This window comes from Nannobrachium achirus (genome assembly GCF_963921795.1).
Source record: "Nannobrachium achirus genome assembly, chromosome: 7".
Taxonomy (NCBI): Eukaryota; Metazoa; Chordata; class Actinopteri; order Myctophiformes; family Myctophidae; genus Nannobrachium; species Nannobrachium achirus.
In genome coordinates this window covers 62,679,246-62,699,969 of record NC_137816.1, presented here as the reverse complement: position 1 = coordinate 62,699,969, position 20,724 = coordinate 62,679,246, and the positions used below count along the sequence as shown (strand labels likewise).

Here is a 20,724-nt window from a genome sequence, read left to right as displayed (position 1 = left end):
AATGTATGCGTGCCACGCCCACACACATTTTCAAACCACGCCCCGCCCCCAATTTGCATATGTCGACTAAGCTCCTCCCCTTCATTTACATACGGCCGTCTGCATTTTTTACGCGCTGGGAAACGCCACTTAACAGCCTCATTAGCATAATGTATGCGTGCCACGCCCACACGCATTTTCAAACCACGCCCCGCCCCCAATTTGCATATGTCGACTAAGCTCCTCCCCTTCATTTACATACGGCCGTCTGCATTTTTTACGCGCTGGGAAACGCCACTTAACAGCCTCATTAGCATAATGTATGCGTGCCACGCCCACACACATTTTCAAACCACGCCCCGCCCCCAATTTGCATATGTCGACTAAGCTCCTCCCCTTCATTTACATACGGCCGTCTGCATTTTTTACGCGCTGGGAAACGCCACTTAACAGCCTCATTAGCATAATGTATGCGTGCCACGCCCACACGCATTTTCAAACCACGCCCCGCCCCCAATTTGCATATGTCGACTAAGCTCCTCCCCTTCGTTTACATACGACCGTCTGCATTTTTTACGCGCTGGGAAACGCCACTTAACAGCCTCATTAGCATAAGGTATGCGTGCCACGCCCACACGCATTTCCAAACCACGCCCCCCCCCCCCCCCCATTTGCATAAGTCGGCTTCATTTACATAATTAATGCGTGCGACGCCCACAAAACTCATTACGTTAGGCCCACTCACTCATTAAGTCAGACTCCTCCCTCTTGTTGAAACCACGCCCACTCATTAAGTTAAACTCCTCCCACTCATTAAGTTAGACTCCCGTCTAACTAGCCCCGCCCCTTTTTTATTTTTATTTATTTATTTATTTATTTATTTAGGAAGAAAGAAAGAAAGATAGATAGATAGATAGATAGATAGATAGATAGATAGATAGATAGATAGATAGATAGATAGATAGATTGATTTAAGTAAGCAAGAACGCTATCTATTTATTTAGCCGATAGGCAGAAGCCCGGAATCGGGGGCGGAGACCCGATTCCGGATAAGCGGTTGAAGATGGATGGATGGATGGATGGATGGATGGATGGATGGATGGAAGGAAGGAAGGAAGGAAGGAAGGAAGGAAGGAAGGAAGGAAGGAAGGAAGGAAGGAAACATAGTTGGGGAGGGAAATAAATAAATAAATCAATAAATAGTCTGTCTCGACAGGGGCCTTATATATTAATAATTAATGAAATAAATAAAGCTCCTTTTAGTTGACCTTGTACCAGTGAGCCCAGCCAATGCAGGGGGCGGGGCCATAATTAATTAATTAATTAATTAAATAATCCGTACGCAGTCGGGGGAACAGCCAATGCCGGGGCCAATGTGTCCTTTCGGCCTGGTGCAGACACCTGGGGGTCCCCCAGGGACCTACCTGGGGATCCCTGGAGCTCCGGGGGTCCTTGGAGGTTGTAGTTTGGGAGGTAAGGAGTGTGTGTGCAAAAGTTGGCATGGATCGGGGCAACGGTTGCGGAGATATGAGCAGGGAAAAAGTGTGACGTGTGACGGACGGAGAGACAGACAGCCGGTGGAGGTTTTGGTAGTAAGTGCGACCTGACGGTCGCAATTATGTAATTCATTTATTGGCGTGAGTAAAAGCATCAATACTGCAACATAGATATAGTGGAAATAGCAGATCTACAAGCTGGCTCACAGTGTAGATAGATCTGACTGACTGACTGATTGATTGGTTGATTGATTGATTGATTGATTGATTGAGCGAGCTATTTATTACAAGTATTGCATAGTTTACAGGGGTCTTCTTGGGGGAAAGCTCCTTTTAGTTGACCTTGTACCAGTGAACTGTACTGTCATGAGACTGTAAAGCTTTTCCTATTTTGATTTATTGGATTTCCTTTTAGTTGACCTTGTACCAGTGAACTGTACTCTCATGAGACTGTAGCTGTTCCTATTTTAATTCATTGGGTTTCCTTTTAGTTGACCTTGTACCAGTGAACTGTACTGTCATGAGACTGTAAAGCTTTTCCTATTTTGATTTATTGGATTTCCTTTTAGTTGACCTTGTACCAGTGAACTGTACTCTCATGAGACTGTAGCTGTTCCTATTTTAATTCATTGGATTTCCTTTTAGACCTTGTACCAGTGAACTGTATTGTCATGAGACTGTAGCTGTTCCTATTTTAATTCATTGGATTTCCGTTTAGTTGACCTTGTACCGAATCACGTTTATTATCCATCTGTCTTTATTTTTACACATGCATTCACATTGCATCATCAGCTGCTCAGCAGCTGTTGTTTGTTTTTTTCTTTTTTTTCCCTCTTTCCAAAACCTCCAGACAGACACCGAGGTCTCTCACCACGTCCACCCCGGACATGCGAGCCCAGGCAGCGGCCGAAGGCCGCTGCCCCCCCCCAACCCACTGGAACTAGGTAGGGCGAAGTGAAATAAAACCTATCAGTAGGTCCCCACCGACAGGGGTCACTGATGGCTAGGGTTAGAAAAAACACCAAACTGACACTACACCAGGGGCATACTCTGGAAACAAATTACTGCCTAGTGTAACAACGTTACTAACCGACTTTTCTTTTAAGGCTTGACATTACACCAAATCCTAAATAGTTCCACTGTTCTATTCCAACAGAGTAAATATCTGTACTGTCACTTTAAGAGTCTTTGCACTGGCTTGCTAATGACGCCCCCAGCTGCGCCTGTCAGTGTTTACCTAGGAGAGGAGAGGAGAGGAGACGGCAGGGTAAATAGCTCTATATTGTGACAGTAATCATTGCTATAGAGTGCTTGTTGACAGTAACACTGGTAAATAGCTCTATATTGTGACAGTAATCATTGCTATAGAGTGTTTGTTAAGTAACAGTGTTAAACAGCTCCATAGTGTGACAGTAATCATTGCTATAGAGTGTTTGTTCAGTAACAGTGTTAAACAGCTCTATAGTGTGACAGTAATCATTGCTATAGAGTGTTTGTTCAGTAACAGGGTTAAACAGCTCCATATTGTGTGACAGTAATCATTGCTATAGAGTGTTTGTTCAGTAACAGTGTTAAACAGCTCCATAGTGTGACAGTAATCATTGCTATAGAGTGTTTGTTCAGTAACAGTGTTAAACAGCTCTATATTGTGACAGTAATCATTGCTATAGAGTGTTTGTTCAGTAACAGTGTTAAACAGCTCCATAGTGTGACAGTAATCATTGCTATAGAGTGTTTGTTCAGTAACAGTGTTAAACAGCTCTATAGTGTGACAGTAATCATTGCTATAGAGTGTTTGTTCAGTAACAGGGTTAAACAGCTCCATATTGTGTGACAGTAATCATTGCTATAGAGTGTTTGTTCAGTAACAGTGTTAAACAGCTCCATAGTGTGACAGTAATCATTCTTGTTTGTTCCCCGTAACAGGATATCAAAGAATCCACATGAGGGCAGTGTTTCCATTCTCATGTTTTCGCTGGTGTATTTCTGTCACTTGAACTACGTTGTGTGTGTGTGTGTGTCTCCTGCAGGTGTCAACAGAAGGACCGCAAACATGGCGAGTTGCTGCTCGGAGCAACAGGTGAGACAGCAATAGCATTATCATTTGGTCAGCTAAGCCAGTCTGTGCTAGCATTATCATGTTGAGCTAACCCAGTCTGTGTGTGACATACTGTGCAACAACTGCTCTACCCTGAGTGGAGTCTGGGGGTCCCCAGAAATGCCATCAAGTGGGGGTCCCTAACCTGCTTAACGGGGGGGTCCTTGAAATCAGCTAATAAGTGCAGAGATGATGCTGCTTGCTTCTGATCCGCCCTCCTTTTGAACAAAGCATCACTACAACTCTATCCTTTCTGCTATCAGTCATTTCACTGCTGTCTCCCCACAGCTGTGCGTTTTGGCATTGTTGATGAGATATGATTGAGGACATCTTGTAAACCTGTCCTTTATTAACTACGTTTAGAGTAGTAAAATGTGTTTAAATCAAAGTCCTTTGTGACGTTTTTATCACTGTTGATACATAATGCGCGTGTCGTCGCAAGACGGGTCCCGGGACCCGTTACATTGAAAACCTAGCAACGTCGTCGCTCTAAAGTGTCTGTCCACTTGGGGCTCCTTGCTTTGAGACGCACTGCCTTACCTTACAGGTCAAGCTGCCGGACTTTGAGGACCTGAGACGTCATTTCAACAAAAAACAGTGGAGCGAGCTGAGGGAGATTGACAAGATCAGATATGCCAACATGAAGAGCAACCACCTGTTTAAGCTCTCCATAGGTAATGTTAAAAACTGTTTGCAGGTAATGGTACAAATATGTATTTTGCCAAGCAGAGTAAATACAGGTGTGTTATTTAAACATCAGGCAACCACTGGGATTTGGATAGAGTGCCAGGAATGTGCTGTCGTGTTCTAGAACCCAACCGTCTGTCTGTCTGTCTGTCTGTCTGTCTGTCTGTCTGTCTGTCTGTCTGTCTGTCTGTGTCTGTCTCTCTCTATCTCTCTCTCTCTCTCTCTCTCTCTCTCTCTCTCTCTCTCTCTCTCTCTCTCTCTCTGCGTTCTCTCCTCCTTTCTCCTTCAGGTATCAAGTCCCAGCCTCCAGACTTCATGAGGAGTCGCAACAAGCGCATCCAAACCCCCCCCTCACCTCGGCTCTCCTCCTCAAGTGAGGAAGAGGAGAAGGATGAAGAAGACGCGGAGTGGACTCCTTCCGTGTCTGGTAATCCCACACGGTTGCCATAGTCACACTACTGTACACGATAGTAAAGTTGAGCTGGTGGAGTGTGACTGCTTTTTCATAAAGCTAAATTAAATCCATAACAGTAATATAGTATTGTTAAATCAACAACGCCTGGGGCTTGGTTTAAACAGTCAACCATATGTGACACATCCAAGCTGTGTCTTCTTTTATTTATTCCATCAAATATGCTGTGTTCTAAATCCATAACTTTAGGTCAACATTAGAATGAGCTGCATTTGAATGTCCACATGAACACCCGTCTTCTCCGTCTGTGTGTTGTGTCAGGTCGACAGAAAACACTGTCAGTGCCCCCCAGTGACAGAGAGCTGAGAAAACTGCCCAAGGTCGATTACACCGAGGAGGAAGAGCCAGACGACGAAGAGTACTTCTGTGAGTACTTCCATTCCGTCTGCTCAGTTTTTTCTCTCACACACAGTTTTTGTCTCTTCTCTTCTATACTTTGTACAATGTTTAGTTGTATATGGCATACTTTGTAACACACTTCACCTCTTTGTTCTCTGTCTGTCTGTCTGTCTGTCTGTCTGTCTGACTGTCTGTCTGTCTGTCTGTCTGTCTGTCTGTCTGTCTGTCTGTGTGCGTGCGTGCGTGCGTGCGTGCGTGCGTGCGTGCGTGCGTGCGTGCGTGTGTGTGTCCATCCAGACTGTGACCCGTGTAAGGTGTTCTTCTTATCTCACTGTGAGGAACACGGTCCTCCTGTGTTCACGGTTGGTCGTACTATACGTCTCGGAGTTCCTGACAGAGCCAGGAAGACTTTGCCCAAGAGATTCCAGGTAAAACTATGTACATATATTCTGTACATTACACACAGACACTGTCAATGTACATAACTTTTTATACTATCTTGATATCTGTTGATCTCTCTCTCTCTCTCTCTCTCTCTCTCTCTCTCTCTCTCTCTCTCTCTCTCTCTCTCTCTCTCTCTCTCTCTCTCTCTCTCTGTGTGCAGATTAAACGTTCACGCATCCCGAATGCAGGTCTAGGGGTGTTCTACAAGGGAAAGCATCCTCTTGATGTGGGGGCTCACTTTGGGCCCTATCAAGGAGTCAGGACCTCCAAAGAGGAAGCTGAGGAGAGCGGATACTCCTGGGTGGTGAGTGAGTGAGTGCGTGCGTGCGTGCGTGCGTGCGTGCGTGTATCTGACTGTCAGATACATGCATGAAAAAAAGAAAGTTAAATAGGATCTTGTCAGATCTACAATGAAGGACACTGCTTAGTGAGTAGTTATATGGTAACCAGGGATTATGTTTTTAAGTCATACATAATATCATATCCTAAATCGTTACATCTAGTTTAATAGACGTTTTTATGTCAGTAGGCAATACTTATAGATAAATAATGATTGCTCTCTCTCTCTCTCTCTCTCTCTCTCTCTCTCTCTCTCTCTCTCTCTTAGCTTCGCAAGAAGAAAAAATATGTCTACATTGATGCCAAAGACGAGACCAAGTCAAACTGGATGAGGTTAGATATAATTCTCCTGAAATAAAGTACTTGATTTCTCTCCCTCATGTGAATGTGTCTCCTATACCAAAGCATTTCCTATGAGGCACGGCTTTTAACTGGTTCCAGAAAATGTCATCGTATAACACCCATTTTAGCTTTTAGTCTTGCACTGTCCTACATTTCAGACCTACCTGTCTCCTTGCTGACTCTTTGCCCCGTTTTAAATCCCTTCTGAAAAGTCATCTCTGTAGAGCTGCATTCAACCCTCGGCACTCTTGATTTGTGTGTTTTTCAGGTATGTCAACTGTGCTCGCTATGAGGAAGAACAGAACCTGGTCGCGTTCCAGTTCCGAAAGGCCGTTGTGTATCGCACCTGTCGCCCTGTTAGAAAGGGAGAAGAACTGCTGGTCTGGTACGGGGATGACTACGCCAAGGAGCTGGGAATCATCTTTGATAAGATATGGGACCAAAAGAGTTCTGATAAAGGTAGCCGTCTGTCTGTCTGTCTGTCTGTCTGTTGAATGGAACCCGTCTAAATGACTTACCGACTGTTGATTTATACGATAGAGATTAGTTAGTCTAGTCAAATACTATCAGACTAATCGATGTGTGAATTATACATAGATATATAGAGATATTTTGTTTTTTTGTGTGCTAATATTTATCTACAAAATTACTACTATACACACGTTCAGTCAATTTACCCATGTCTTTCAATCCGCGAAACTCTGCTCTGAATTTTGACAAGGAGACAGTATTTCAGTTGTTTACATGAAATTTGCTCGCTCGCTCAACGCTCGCTCACTCACTCACTCACTCACTCACTCACTCACTCACTCACTCACTCACTCACTCACTGCACTCACTCACTCACTCACTCACTCACTCACTCAATCTCTGCCTCTCCCTCTCTCTCAGAACCGGGGCCCCAGTCTTCCAAGGCTAAGATCCAGTCCTCCAAGACTCGGACTCAGTCCGCTACTCAGACTCAGGCCTTCTGCTGTCCTGAGTGTCCGTACGCCTTCAACTCTCAGCTCTTCTACCACAAGCACTTGAAGAGGAGCCACAACGACCTCTACTTCCAGATGCTGAGAAGTGGACAGATCCCCCCAGCAGCGCAAGCCTGTCGGCAGCAGCACGGCCCCAGCAGCTCTGCTGAAACCAACTTGAAACAAGGACACACTGGACACTCTGGGGGGGGGGAACCTTTAGGTAACCCCAAGACACGCCAGCTTGTTCATACCAGAGAGAGACCCTTCCAGTGTGAACAGTGTGAGAAGACGTTCACTCAGTCGTCTCACCTCAAGAGCCACCAGCGTACCCACACAGGAGAGAGACCCTACGGCTGTCGGCAGTGTGAGAAGACGTTCACTCGGGCAGGTAACCTGAAGACGCACCAGCGTACCCACACAGGAGACAAACCCTACCACTGTCAACAGTGTGACAAGAGTTTCAGCGAGGCATGGAACCTGAAGACGCACCAGCGTACCCACACAGGAGAGAGACCCTACAGCTGTCGGCAGTGTGAGAAGACGTTCGCTATGGCAGGTAACCTGAAGACGCACCAGCGTACCCACACAGGAGACAAACCCTACCACTGTCAACAGTGTGACAAGAGTTTCAGCGTGGCAGGGAACCTGAAGAAGCACCAGCGTACCCACACAGGAGAGAGACCCTACGGCTGTCGGCAGTGTGAGAAGACGTTCACTCGGGCAGGTAACCTGAAGACGCACCAGCGTACCCACACAGGAGACAAACCCTACCGCTGTCGACAGTGTGACAAGAGTTTACGCCATGCACATCACCTGGCGACGCACCAGCGTACCCACACAGGAGAGAGACCGTACCGCTGTCGACAGTGTGAGAAGAGTTTCAACGAGCCGGGACACCTCAAGACACACCTGCGTATCCACTCTGGAGAGAAACCCTACCACTGCCAAGAGTGTGAGAAGAGTTTCAACGTTGCAGGTAACCTGAGGACACACCAGCGGCGTCTCCACTCTGCAGAGAAACCATACCACTGCAGACAGTGCGGCAAGAGTTTCGCTCTGTTAGATCACCTGAAGAGTCACCGGTGTCTCCCCGCAGGACAGAAGCCTTTCCACTGCGCACAGTGTGGCAAGAGTTTCACGCGCTCGGCTCACCTGAAGAAACACCAATGTGTCTCTGCTGCTGCTGCTGCACTCGATTAAAACCTTCTCTGGCCTTTTGTTTAGATTTAGTATGAGCGTGCCTTTGTGTGTGTGTGAGCATACAAAAGATACAAAGATTAGTTTCTGTTGTTTTAGTTTCTGTTGTTTTATTAACACTCAAATACCTGGAACGCGCCCGAGTCGTGTTAGATTTGAACCACTTTAATCATTATTTTATGCTTTAACTATTGAAAAATAGCAGATATACAAGCTCGCAGCGCGGCACCGAGTGCCGCGCTGCGAGATAGGCCTAAATGGGTTAATGATCTGCACAACGGTAGGGCTTCTCCCCTGTATGAATGATCTGTCACCCCACACAGCAGTAGGGCTTCTCTCCACTGTGAATGTCACCCCACACAGCAGTAGGGCTTCTCTCCACTGTGAATGTCACACCACACTGGACACGGCAGTAAGGCTTCTCTCTTTGCCTAGTACGGAACCTTTTCCCACGCTGGTCACAGCTGTGAGGCTTCTCTCTCTCCGGTGTGAACTCGGACAGTGGAATGACAGTGACATTGCATTAATTATAAAACATGTTTTCCCCCCACACTTTCCTGTGATCACAAAATAAATGTTTTTTCTACCGTGGCTCCCTTGTTGAGTGTGACCTTTAATTCATCAGCAATCAAATGTGTCCATTTGCAACGATTAAAACCATGCAGAGAAAACAGTGTTGTTGAATTTATCTATGTGTATCTACTACATCGGTGGTTCTCAACCTGTGGGTGGGGTCCCACAATTATTTTGGGGGGGGTCCCCAGATGATTTAATGTGCAACATTGTTTTCTCACTCAACAGTAAACAAACCAACATAGCGTTTAAGTGTATAGAGGGTTAAATTAATTATGACACATTAATTAGAGGCAGAAATTGTGAAAATAGCCGATCTACATGCTCACAACGCCTCGCGTTGCGAGGCGTTGTGAGCATGTAGATCTGCTATTTTCACAATAGAACTGTGGATGGATCACTGTACTACATCTTGGTGGTACTACATCTTGGTGGCACCCCGACCCATGATGGACTTCTTAGTGTTTCTCTCAGGTTTCAAAAGCATTATGTAACACTTTGGTCCAAACAGTGCCAACAAAAGGCCAAAACTAGATGCTAAAATAGCAAATATCTCCACCACATCTGCATATTTGCCTGGAGAGCTGATATATGCTGGGATGAAGGCTATCCACACGGCACAGAAGATCAACATGCTGAAAGTGATTAACTTGGCTTCATTGAAGTTGTCTGGAAGATTCCTTGCCATGAAAGCTAGGATGAAGCTAAGGAGAGCCAGTAAACCAATATAACCCAGTAAGACTGCAAAACCAACTGTAGATCCCACATCACACTCATAGACTATCTTATCACTGTGGTATTGTGTGTTTTTATGAGGACTTGGTGAGGCAGAAACAAGCCAGACTATGCAGATTAATGCTTGAATAGAAGTAAGAACCAGAAGTGTTCCTCTCTGCTGCACAGCACCAAACCACTTCATAATGTCTGCTCCTCCAGGCTTGGAGGTCTTGAACACGGCCAACACCACCATAGTCTTTACCAGGATACAACTCACACTAAGAACAAAGGAGATCCCAAACACTGCGTGTCTCAGCTGGCAGGTCCACATCCTGGGACGTCCAATGAACAGAAGAGAACACAAGAAACACAGTTTGAGTGACAGCAAGAGTTGGAAGCTGAGTTCTGAGTTGTTGGCGCGCACCATGGGCGTGTCTCGATGATAGATGAAGATTCCCAGGACAATGGCAGAGATAAGTGTGCCTAATAATGAGATTGTTGTCAAGGAGATACCGATGCCTTCGTGATAGGAGAGGAACTCCACACTCTTGGGGACACAGTGGTCACGCTGGGGACTGGACCAGGAGTCCTCTGGACAACTGGTGCACTCTGTAGAGTCTGACGAGGAGCAGGGGAGATTAAAGGGACAAGTACGGGCTCACGTTTCACATGTGTTGGCCTCAAATGTACTTAAAAAAGGGGCAAAATGTTTGAAAACAGCAGATCTACGAGCTCACAACGCGTCGCGGAGCTCGTAGATCGGCTGTTTTCAAATAGCCGAGGTATACGACGGTTTAATATGAAATGTATGTCTGCAAAGTAACTAGCAACTAAAGTTTTCAAATAATTGTAGTGGAGTACAGGTAAAAGTGGGTTGGGGGGATCCACGGTCAAGTGCTTTCAATCCGTCAAGTCGTCAACTATTTTTGGAATTTATTTTGGACTTTTGTGTCCAGGATTTGGGTTCACGGCATGTTTGGGTGGGTCCAGGGGGTCCAGGGGATCAAGTGTGACCGTAGGGGGGTCCCAAACCCCACTCTGACACAAACCGACGTGCTGTGAGCTTGTAGATGTGTATTTCTGAATGTCCAAAAGCAAGCGATACGTTATAAAATGTTGCCATAACCGGCCTTACTGGGGAGGGGACCCCCTGGTTTGCCCCCAAGGACCCCTGAGGGTTAAAAGACGCATTTTCAAACCACGCCCCGCCCCCAATTTGCATATGTCGACTAAGCTCCTCCCCTTCGTTTACATACAACCGTCTGCATTTTTTACGCGCTGGGAAACTCATTAGCATAATGTATGCGTGCCACGCCCACACGCATTTTCAAACCACGCCCCGCCCCCAATTTGCATATGTCGACTAAGCTCCTCCCCTTCATTTACATACGGCCGTCTGCATTTTTTACGCGCTGGGAAACGCCACTTAACAGCCTCATTAGCATAATGTATGCGTGCCACGCCCACACGCATTTTCAAACCACGCCCCGCCCCAATTTGCATATGTCGACTAAGCTCCTCCCCTTCGTTTACATACGACCGTCTGCATTTTTTACGCGCTGGGAAACGCCACTTAACAGCCTCATTAGCATAATGTATGCGTGCCACGCCCACACACATTTTCAAACCACGCCCCGCCCCCAATTTGCATATGTCGACTAAGCTCCTCCCCTTCGTTTACATACGACCGTCTGCATTTTTTACGCGCTGGGAAACGCCACTTAACAGCCTCATTAGCATAATGTATGCGTGCCACGCCCACACACATTTTCAAACCACGCCCCGCCCCCAATTTGCATATGTCGACTAAGCTCCTCCCCTTCGTTTACATACGACCGTCTGCATTTTTTACGCGCTGGGAAACTCATTAGCATAATGTATGCGTGCCACGCCCACACGCATTTTCAAACCACGCCCCGCCCCCAATTTGCATATGTCGACTAAGCTCCTCCCCTTCATTTACATATGGCCGTCTGCATTTTTTACGCGCTGGGAAACGCCACTTAACAGCCTCATTAGCATAATGTATGCGTGCCACGCCCACACGCATTTTCAAACCACGCCCCGTCCCCAATTTGCATATGTCGACTAAGCTCCTCCCCTTCGTTTACATACGACCGTCTGCATTTTTTACGCGCTGGGAAACGCCACTTAACAGCCTCATTAGCATAATGTATGCGTGCCACGCCCACACGCATTTTCAAACCACGCCCCGCCCCCAATTTGCATATGTCGACTAAGCTCCTCCCCTTCATTTACATACGGCCGTCTGCATTTTTTACGCGCTGGGAAACGCCACTTAACAGCCTCATTAGCATAATGTATGCGTGCCACGCCCACACACATTTTCAAACCACGCCCCGCCCCCAATTTGCATATGTCGACTAAGCTCCTCCCCTTCATTTACATACGGCCGTCTGCATTTTTTACGCGCTGGGAAACGCCACTTAACAGCCTCATTAGCATAATGTATGCGTGCCACGCCCACACGCATTTTCAAACCACGCCCCGCCCCCAATTTGCATATGTCGACTAAGCTCCTCCCCTTCATTTACATACGGCCGTCTGCATTTTTTACGCGCTGGGAAACGCCACTTAACAGCCTCATTAGCATAATGTATGCGTGCCACGCCCACACACATTTTCAAACCACGCCCCGCCCCCAATTTGCATATGTCGACTAAGCTCCTCCCCTTCATTTACATACGGCCGTCTGCATTTTTTACGCGCTGGGAAACGCCACTTAACAGCCTCATTAGCATAATGTATGCGTGCCACGCCCACACGCATTTTCAAACCACGCCCCGCCCCCAATTTGCATATGTCGACTAAGCTCCTCCCCTTCGTTTACATACGACCGTCTGCATTTTTTACGCGCTGGGAAACGCCACTTAACAGCCTCATTAGCATAAGGTATGCGTGCCACGCCCACACGCATTTCCAAACCACGCCCCCCCCCCCCCCCCATTTGCATAAGTCGGCTTCATTTACATAATTAATGCGTGCGACGCCCACAAAACTCATTACGTTAGGCCCACTCACTCATTAAGTCAGACTCCTCCCTCTTGTTGAAACCACGCCCACTCATTAAGTTAAACTCCTCCCACTCATTAAGTTAGACTCCCGTCTAACTAGCCCCGCCCCTTTTTTATTTTTATTTATTTATTTATTTATTTATTTAGGAAGAAAGAAAGAAAGATAGATAGATAGATAGATAGATAGATAGATAGATAGATAGATAGATAGATAGATAGATAGATAGATTGATTTAAGTAAGCAAGAACGCTATCTATTTATTTAGCCGATAGGCAGAAGCCCGGAATCGGGGGCGGAGACCCGATTCCGGATAAGCGGTTGAAGATGGATGGATGGATGGATGGATGGATGGATGGATGGATGGAAGGAAGGAAGGAAGGAAGGAAGGAAGGAAGGAAGGAAGGAAGGAAGGAAGGAAGGAAACATAGTTGGGGAGGGAAATAAATAAATAAATCAATAAATAGTCTGTCTCGACAGGGGCCTTATATATTAATAATTAATGAAATAAATAAAGCTCCTTTTAGTTGACCTTGTACCAGTGAGCCCAGCCAATGCAGGGGGCGGGGCCATAATTAATTAATTAATTAATTAAATAATCCGTACGCAGTCGGGGGAACAGCCAATGCCGGGGCCAATGTGTCCTTTCGGCCTGGTGCAGACACCTGGGGGTCCCCCAGGGACCTACCTGGGGATCCCTGGAGCTCCGGGGGTCCTTGGAGGTTGTAGTTTGGGAGGTAAGGAGTGTGTGTGCAAAAGTTGGCATGGATCGGGGCAACGGTTGCGGAGATATGAGCAGGGAAAAAGTGTGACGTGTGACGGACGGAGAGACAGACAGCCGGTGGAGGTTTTGGTAGTAAGTGCGACCTGACGGTCGCAATTATGTAATTCATTTATTGGCGTGAGTAAAAGCATCAATACTGCAACATAGATATAGTGGAAATAGCAGATCTACAAGCTGGCTCACAGTGTAGATAGATCTGACTGACTGACTGATTGATTGGTTGATTGATTGATTGATTGATTGATTGAGCGAGCTATTTATTACAAGTATTGCATAGTTTACAGGGGTCTTCTTGGGGGAAAGCTCCTTTTAGTTGACCTTGTACCAGTGAACTGTACTGTCATGAGACTGTAAAGCTTTTCCTATTTTGATTTATTGGATTTCCTTTTAGTTGACCTTGTACCAGTGAACTGTACTCTCATGAGACTGTAGCTGTTCCTATTTTAATTCATTGGGTTTCCTTTTAGTTGACCTTGTACCAGTGAACTGTACTGTCATGAGACTGTAAAGCTTTTCCTATTTTGATTTATTGGATTTCCTTTTAGTTGACCTTGTACCAGTGAACTGTACTCTCATGAGACTGTAGCTGTTCCTATTTTAATTCATTGGATTTCCTTTTAGACCTTGTACCAGTGAACTGTATTGTCATGAGACTGTAGCTGTTCCTATTTTAATTCATTGGATTTCCGTTTAGTTGACCTTGTACCGAATCACGTTTATTATCCATCTGTCTTTATTTTTACACATGCATTCACATTGCATCATCAGCTGCTCAGCAGCTGTTGTTTGTTTTTTTCTTTTTTTTCCCTCTTTCCAAAACCTCCAGACAGACACCGAGGTCTCTCACCACGTCCACCCCGGACATGCGAGCCCAGGCAGCGGCCGAAGGCCGCTGCCCCCCCCCAACCCACTGGAACTAGGTAGGGCGAAGTGAAATAAAACCTATCAGTAGGTCCCCACCGACAGGGGTCACTGATGGCTAGGGTTAGAAAAAACACCAAACTGACACTACACCAGGGGCATACTCTGGAAACAAATTACTGCCTAGTGTAACAACGTTACTAACCGACTTTTCTTTTAAGGCTTGACATTACACCAAATCCTAAATAGTTCCACTGTTCTATTCCAACAGAGTAAATATCTGTACTGTCACTTTAAGAGTCTTTGCACTGGCTTGCTAATGACGCCCCCAGCTGCGCCTGTCAGTGTTTACCTAGGAGAGGAGAGGAGAGGAGACGGCAGGGTAAATAGCTCTATATTGTGACAGTAATCATTGCTATAGAGTGCTTGTTGACAGTAACACTGGTAAATAGCTCTATATTGTGACAGTAATCATTGCTATAGAGTGTTTGTTAAGTAACAGTGTTAAACAGCTCCATAGTGTGACAGTAATCATTGCTATAGAGTGTTTGTTCAGTAACAGTGTTAAACAGCTCTATAGTGTGACAGTAATCATTGCTATAGAGTGTTTGTTCAGTAACAGGGTTAAACAGCTCCATATTGTGTGACAGTAATCATTGCTATAGAGTGTTTGTTCAGTAACAGTGTTAAACAGCTCCATAGTGTGACAGTAATCATTGCTATAGAGTGTTTGTTCAGTAACAGTGTTAAACAGCTCTATATTGTGACAGTAATCATTGCTATAGAGTGTTTGTTCAGTAACAGTGTTAAACAGCTCCATAGTGTGACAGTAATCATTGCTATAGAGTGTTTGTTCAGTAACAGTGTTAAACAGCTCTATAGTGTGACAGTAATCATTGCTATAGAGTGTTTGTTCAGTAACAGGGTTAAACAGCTCCATATTGTGTGACAGTAATCATTGCTATAGAGTGTTTGTTCAGTAACAGTGTTAAACAGCTCCATAGTGTGACAGTAATCATTCTTGTTTGTTCCCCGTAACAGGATATCAAAGAATCCACATGAGGGCAGTGTTTCCATTCTCATGTTTTCGCTGGTGTATTTCTGTCACTTGAACTACGTTGTGTGTGTGTGTGTGTCTCCTGCAGGTGTCAACAGAAGGACCGCAAACATGGCGAGTTGCTGCTCGGAGCAACAGGTGAGACAGCAATAGCATTATCATTTGGTCAGCTAAGCCAGTCTGTGCTAGCATTATCATGTTGAGCTAACCCAGTCTGTGTGTGACATACTGTGCAACAACTGCTCTACCCTGAGTGGAGTCTGGGGGTCCCCAGAAATGCCATCAAGTGGGGGTCCCTAACCTGCTTAACGGGGGGGTCCTTGAAATCAGCTAATAAGTGCAGAGATGATGCTGCTTGCTTCTGATCCGCCCTCCTTTTGAACAAAGCATCACTACAACTCTATCCTTTCTGCTATCAGTCATTTCACTGCTGTCTCCCCACAGCTGTGCGTTTTGGCATTGTTGATGAGATATGATTGAGGACATCTTGTAAACCTGTCCTTTATTAACTACGTTTAGAGTAGTAAAATGTGTTTAAATCAAAGTCCTTTGTGACGTTTTTATCACTGTTGATACATAATGCGCGTGTCGTCGCAAGACGGGTCCCGGGACCCGTTACATTGAAAACCTAGCAACGTCGTCGCTCTAAAGTGTCTGTCCACTTGGGGCTCCTTGCTTTGAGACGCACTGCCTTACCTTACAGGTCAAGCTGCCGGACTTTGAGGACCTGAGACGTCATTTCAACAAAAAACAGTGGAGCGAGCTGAGGGAGATTGACAAGATCAGATATGCCAACATGAAGAGCAACCACCTGTTTAAGCTCTCCATAGGTAATGTTAAAAACTGTTTGCAGGTAATGGTACAAATATGTATTTTGCCAAGCAGAGTAAATACAGGTGTGTTATTTAAACATCAGGCAACCACTGGGATTTGGATAGAGTGCCAGGAATGTGCTGTCGTGTTCTAGAACCCAACCGTCTGTCTGTCTGTCTGTCTGTCTGTCTGTCTGTCTGTCTGTCTGTCTGTCTGTCTGTGTCTGTCTCTCTCTATCTCTCTCTCTCTCTCTCTCTCTCTCTCTCTCTCTCTCTCTCTCTCTCTCTCTCTCTCTGCGTTCTCTCCTCCTTTCTCCTTCAGGTATCAAGTCCCAGCCTCCAGACTTCATGAGGAGTCGCAACAAGCGCATCCAAACCCCCCCCTCACCTCGGCTCTCCTCCTCAAGTGAGGAAGAGGAGAAGGATGAAGAAGACGCGGAGTGGACTCCTTCCGTGTCTGGTAATCCCACACGGTTGCCATAGTCACACTACTGTACACGATAGTAAAGTTGAGCTGGTGGAGTGTGACTGCTTTTTCATAAAGCTAAATTAAATCCATAACAGTAATATAGTATTGTTAAATCAACAACGCCTGGGGCTTGGTTTAAACAGTCAACCATATGTGACACATCCAAGCTGTGTCTTCTTTTATTTATTCCATCAAATATGCTGTGTTCTAAATCCATAACTTTAGGTCAACATTAGAATGAGCTGCATTTGAATGTCCACATGAACACCCGTCTTCTCCGTCTGTGTGTTGTGTCAGGTCGACAGAAAACACTGTCAGTGCCCCCCAGTGACAGAGAGCTGAGAAAACTGCCCAAGGTCGATTACACCGAGGAGGAAGAGCCAGACGACGAAGAGTACTTCTGTGAGTACTTCCATTCCGTCTGCTCAGTTTTTTCTCTCACACACAGTTTTTGTCTCTTCTCTTCTATACTTTGTACAATGTTTAGTTGTATATGGCATACTTTGTAACACACTTCACCTCTTTGTTCTCTGTCTGTCTGTCTGTCTGTCTGTCTGTCTGACTGTCTGTCTGTCTGTCTGTCTGTCTGTCTGTCTGTCTGTCTGTGTGCGTGCGTGCGTGCGTGCGTGCGTGCGTGCGTGCGTGCGTGCGTGCGTGTGTGTGTCCATCCAGACTGTGACCCGTGTAAGGTGTTCTTCTTATCTCACTGTGAGGAACACGGTCCTCCTGTGTTCACGGTTGGTCGTACTATACGTCTCGGAGTTCCTGACAGAGCCAGGAAGACTTTGCCCAAGAGATTCCAGGTAAAACTATGTACATATATTCTGTACATTACACACAGACACTGTCAATGTACATAACTTTTTATACTATCTTGATATCTGTTGATCTCTCTCTCTCTCTCTCTCTCTCTCTCTCTCTCTCTCTCTCTCTCTCTCTCTCTCTCTCTCTCTCTCTCTCTCTCTCTCTCTGTGTGCAGATTAAACGTTCACGCATCCCGAATGCAGGTCTAGGGGTGTTCTACAAGGGAAAGCATCCTCTTGATGTGGGGGCTCACTTTGGGCCCTATCAAGGAGTCAGGACCTCCAAAGAGGAAGCTGAGGAGAGCGGATACTCCTGGGTGGTGAGTGAGTGAGTGCGTGCGTGCGTGCGTGCGTGCGTGCGTGTATCTGACTGTCAGATACATGCATGAAAAAAAGAAAGTTAAATAGGATCTTGTCAGATCTACAATGAAGGACACTGCTTAGTGAGTAGTTATATGGTAACCAGGGATTATGTTTTTAAGTCATACATAATATCATATCCTAAATCGTTACATCTAGTTTAATAGACGTTTTTATGTCAGTAGGCAATACTTATAGATAAATAATGATTGCTCTCTCTCTCTCTCTCTCTCTCTCTCTCTCTCTCTCTCTCTCTCTTTAGCTTCGCAAGAAGAAAAAATATGTCTACATTGATGCCAAAGACGAGACCAAGTCAAACTGGATGAGGTTAGATATAATTCTCCTGAAATAAAGTACTTGATTTCTCTCCCTCATGTGAATGTGTCTCCTATACCAAAGCATTTCCTATGAGGCACGGCTTTTAACTGGTTCCAGAAAATGTCATCGTATAACACCCATTTTAGCTTTTAGTCTTGCACTGTCCTACATTTCAGACCTACCTGTCTCCTTGCTGACTCTTTGCCCCGTTTTAAATCCCTTCTGAAAAGTCATCTCTGTAGAGCTGCATTCAACCCTCGGCACTCTTGATTTGTGTGTTTTTCAGGTATGTCAACTGTGCTCGCTATGAGGAAGAACAGAACCTGGTCGCGTTCCAGTTCCGAAAGGCCGTTGTGTATCGCACCTGTCGCCCTGTTAGAAAGGGAGAAGAACTGCTGGTCTGGTACGGGGATGACTACGCCAAGGAGCTGGGAATCATCTTTGATAAGATATGGGACCAAAAGAGTTCTGATAAAGGTAGCCGTCTGTCTGTCTGTCTGTCTGTCTGTTGAATGGAACCCGTCTAAATGACTTACCGACTGTTGATTTATACGATAGAGATTAGTTAGTCTAGTCAAATACTATCAGACTAATCGATGTGTGAATTATACATAGATATATAGAGATATTTTGTTTTTTTGTGTGCTAATATTTATCTACAAAATTACTACTATACACACGTTCAGTCAATTTACCCATGTCTTTCAATCCGCGAAACTCTGCTCTGAATTTTGACAAGGAGACAGTATTTCAGTTGTTTACATGAAATTTGCTCGCTCGCTCAACGCTCGCTCACTCACTCACTCACTCACTCACTCACTCACTCACTCACTCACTCACTCACTCACTGCACTCACTCACTCACTCACTCACTCACTCACTCAATCTCTGCCTCTCCCTCTCTCTCAGAACCGGGGCCCCAGTCTTCCAAGGCTAAGATCCAGTCCTCCAAGACTCGGACTCAGTCCGCTACTCAGACTCAGGCCTTCTGCTGTCCTGAGTGTCCGTACGCCTTCAACTCTCAGCTCTTCTACCACAAGCACTTGAAGAGGAGCCACAACGACCTCTACTTCCAGATGCTGAGAAGTGGACAGATCCCCCCAGCAGCGCAAGCCTGTCGGCAGCAGCACGGCCCCAGCAGCTCTGCTGAAACCAACTTGAAACAAGGACACACTGGACACTCTGGGGGGGGGGAACCTTTAGGTAACCCCAAGACACGCCAGCTTGTTCATACCAGAGAGAGACCCTTCCAGTGTGAACAGTGTGAGAAGACGTTCACTCAGTCGTCTCACCTCAAGAGCCACCAGCGTACCCACACAGGAGAGAGACCCTACGGCTGTCGGCAGTGTGAGAAGACGTTCACTCGGGCAGGTAACCTGAAGACGCACCAGCGTACCCACACAGGAGACAAACCCTACCACTGTCAACAGTGTGACAAGAGTTTCAGCGAGGCATGGAACCTGAAGACGCACCAGCGTACCCACACAGGAGAGAGACCCTACAGCTGTCGGCAGTGTGAGAAGACGTTCGCTATGGCAGGTAACCTGAAGACGCACCAGCGTACCCACACAGGAGACAAACCCTACCACTGTCAACAGTGTGACAAGAGTTTCAGCGTGGCAGGGAACCTGAAGAAGCACCAGCGTACCCACACAGGAGAGAGACCCTACGGCTGTCGGCAGTGTGAGAAGACGTTCACTCGGGCAGGTAACCTGAAGACGCACCAGCGTACCCACACAGGAGACAAACCCTACCGCTGTCGACAGTGTGACAAGAGTTTACGCCATGCACATCACCTGGCGACGCACCAGCGTACCCACACAGGAGAGAGACCGTACCGCTGTCGACAGTGTGAGAAGAGTTTCAACGAGCCGGGACACCTCAAGACACACCTGCGTATCCACTCTGGAGAGAAACCCTACCACTGCCAAGAGTGTGAGAAGAGTTTCAACGTTGCAGGTAACCTGAGGACACACCAGCGGCGTCTCCACTCTGCAGAGAAACCATACCACTGCAGACAGTGCGGCAAGAGTTTCGCTCTGTTAGATCACCTGAAGAGTCACCGGTGTCTCCCCGCAGGACAGAAGCCTTTCCACTGCGCACAGTGTGGCAAGAGTTTCACGCGCTCGGCTCACCTGAAGAAACACCAATGTGTCTCTGCTGCTGCTGCTGCACTCGATTAAAACCTTCTCTGGCCTTTTGTTTAGATTTAGTATGAGCGTGCCTTTGTGTGTGTGTGAGCATACAAAAGATACAAAGATTAGTTTCTGTTGTTTTAGTTTCTGTTGTTTTATTAACACTCAAATACCTGGAACGCGCCCGAGTCGTGTTAGATTTGAACCACTTTAATCATTATTTTATGCTTTAACTATTGAAAAATAGCAGATATACAAGCTCGCAGCGCGGCACCGAGTGCCGCGCTGCGAGATAGGCCTAAATGGGTTAATGATCTGCACAACGGTAGGGCTTCTCCCCTGTATGAATGATCTGTCACCCCACACAGCAGTAGGGCTTCTCTCCACTGTGAATGTCACCCCACACAGCAGTAGGGCTTCTCTCCACTGTGAATGTCACACCAC

The 20,724-nt window shown here is 46.2% G+C and overlaps 2 protein-coding genes across 2 annotated transcripts; both read left to right on the top strand.

Annotated features, from left to right (window-relative positions):
- Positions 1-2,712: 2,712 nt before the first annotated feature.
- Positions 2,713-8,361, top strand: LOC308288901 (uncharacterized protein; the record flags this gene model as incomplete). The annotated part of the gene is made up of 12 exons (XM_080730375.1): positions 2,713-2,742; positions 3,506-3,555; positions 4,121-4,247; positions 4,550-4,687; positions 4,994-5,098; positions 5,369-5,499; positions 5,676-5,819; positions 6,123-6,187; positions 6,465-6,655; positions 7,088-7,717; positions 7,802-8,074; positions 8,177-8,361. Exons 2-12 carry the CDS (start codon positions 3,529-3,531, stop codon positions 8,359-8,361), a joined length of 2,016 nt encoding a protein of 671 aa, XP_080586501.1. The 5' UTR covers positions 2,713-2,742; positions 3,506-3,528.
- A 6,317-nt stretch (positions 8,362-14,678) lies between these two features.
- Positions 14,679-20,328, top strand: LOC308288900 (uncharacterized protein; the record flags this gene model as incomplete). The annotated part of the gene is made up of 12 exons (XM_080730374.1): positions 14,679-14,708; positions 15,472-15,521; positions 16,087-16,213; positions 16,518-16,655; positions 16,962-17,066; positions 17,337-17,467; positions 17,644-17,787; positions 18,090-18,154; positions 18,432-18,622; positions 19,055-19,684; positions 19,769-20,041; positions 20,144-20,328. Exons 2-12 carry the CDS (start codon positions 15,495-15,497, stop codon positions 20,326-20,328), a joined length of 2,016 nt encoding a protein of 671 aa, XP_080586500.1. The 5' UTR covers positions 14,679-14,708; positions 15,472-15,494.
- Between the last annotated feature and the right edge of the window lie 396 nt (positions 20,329-20,724).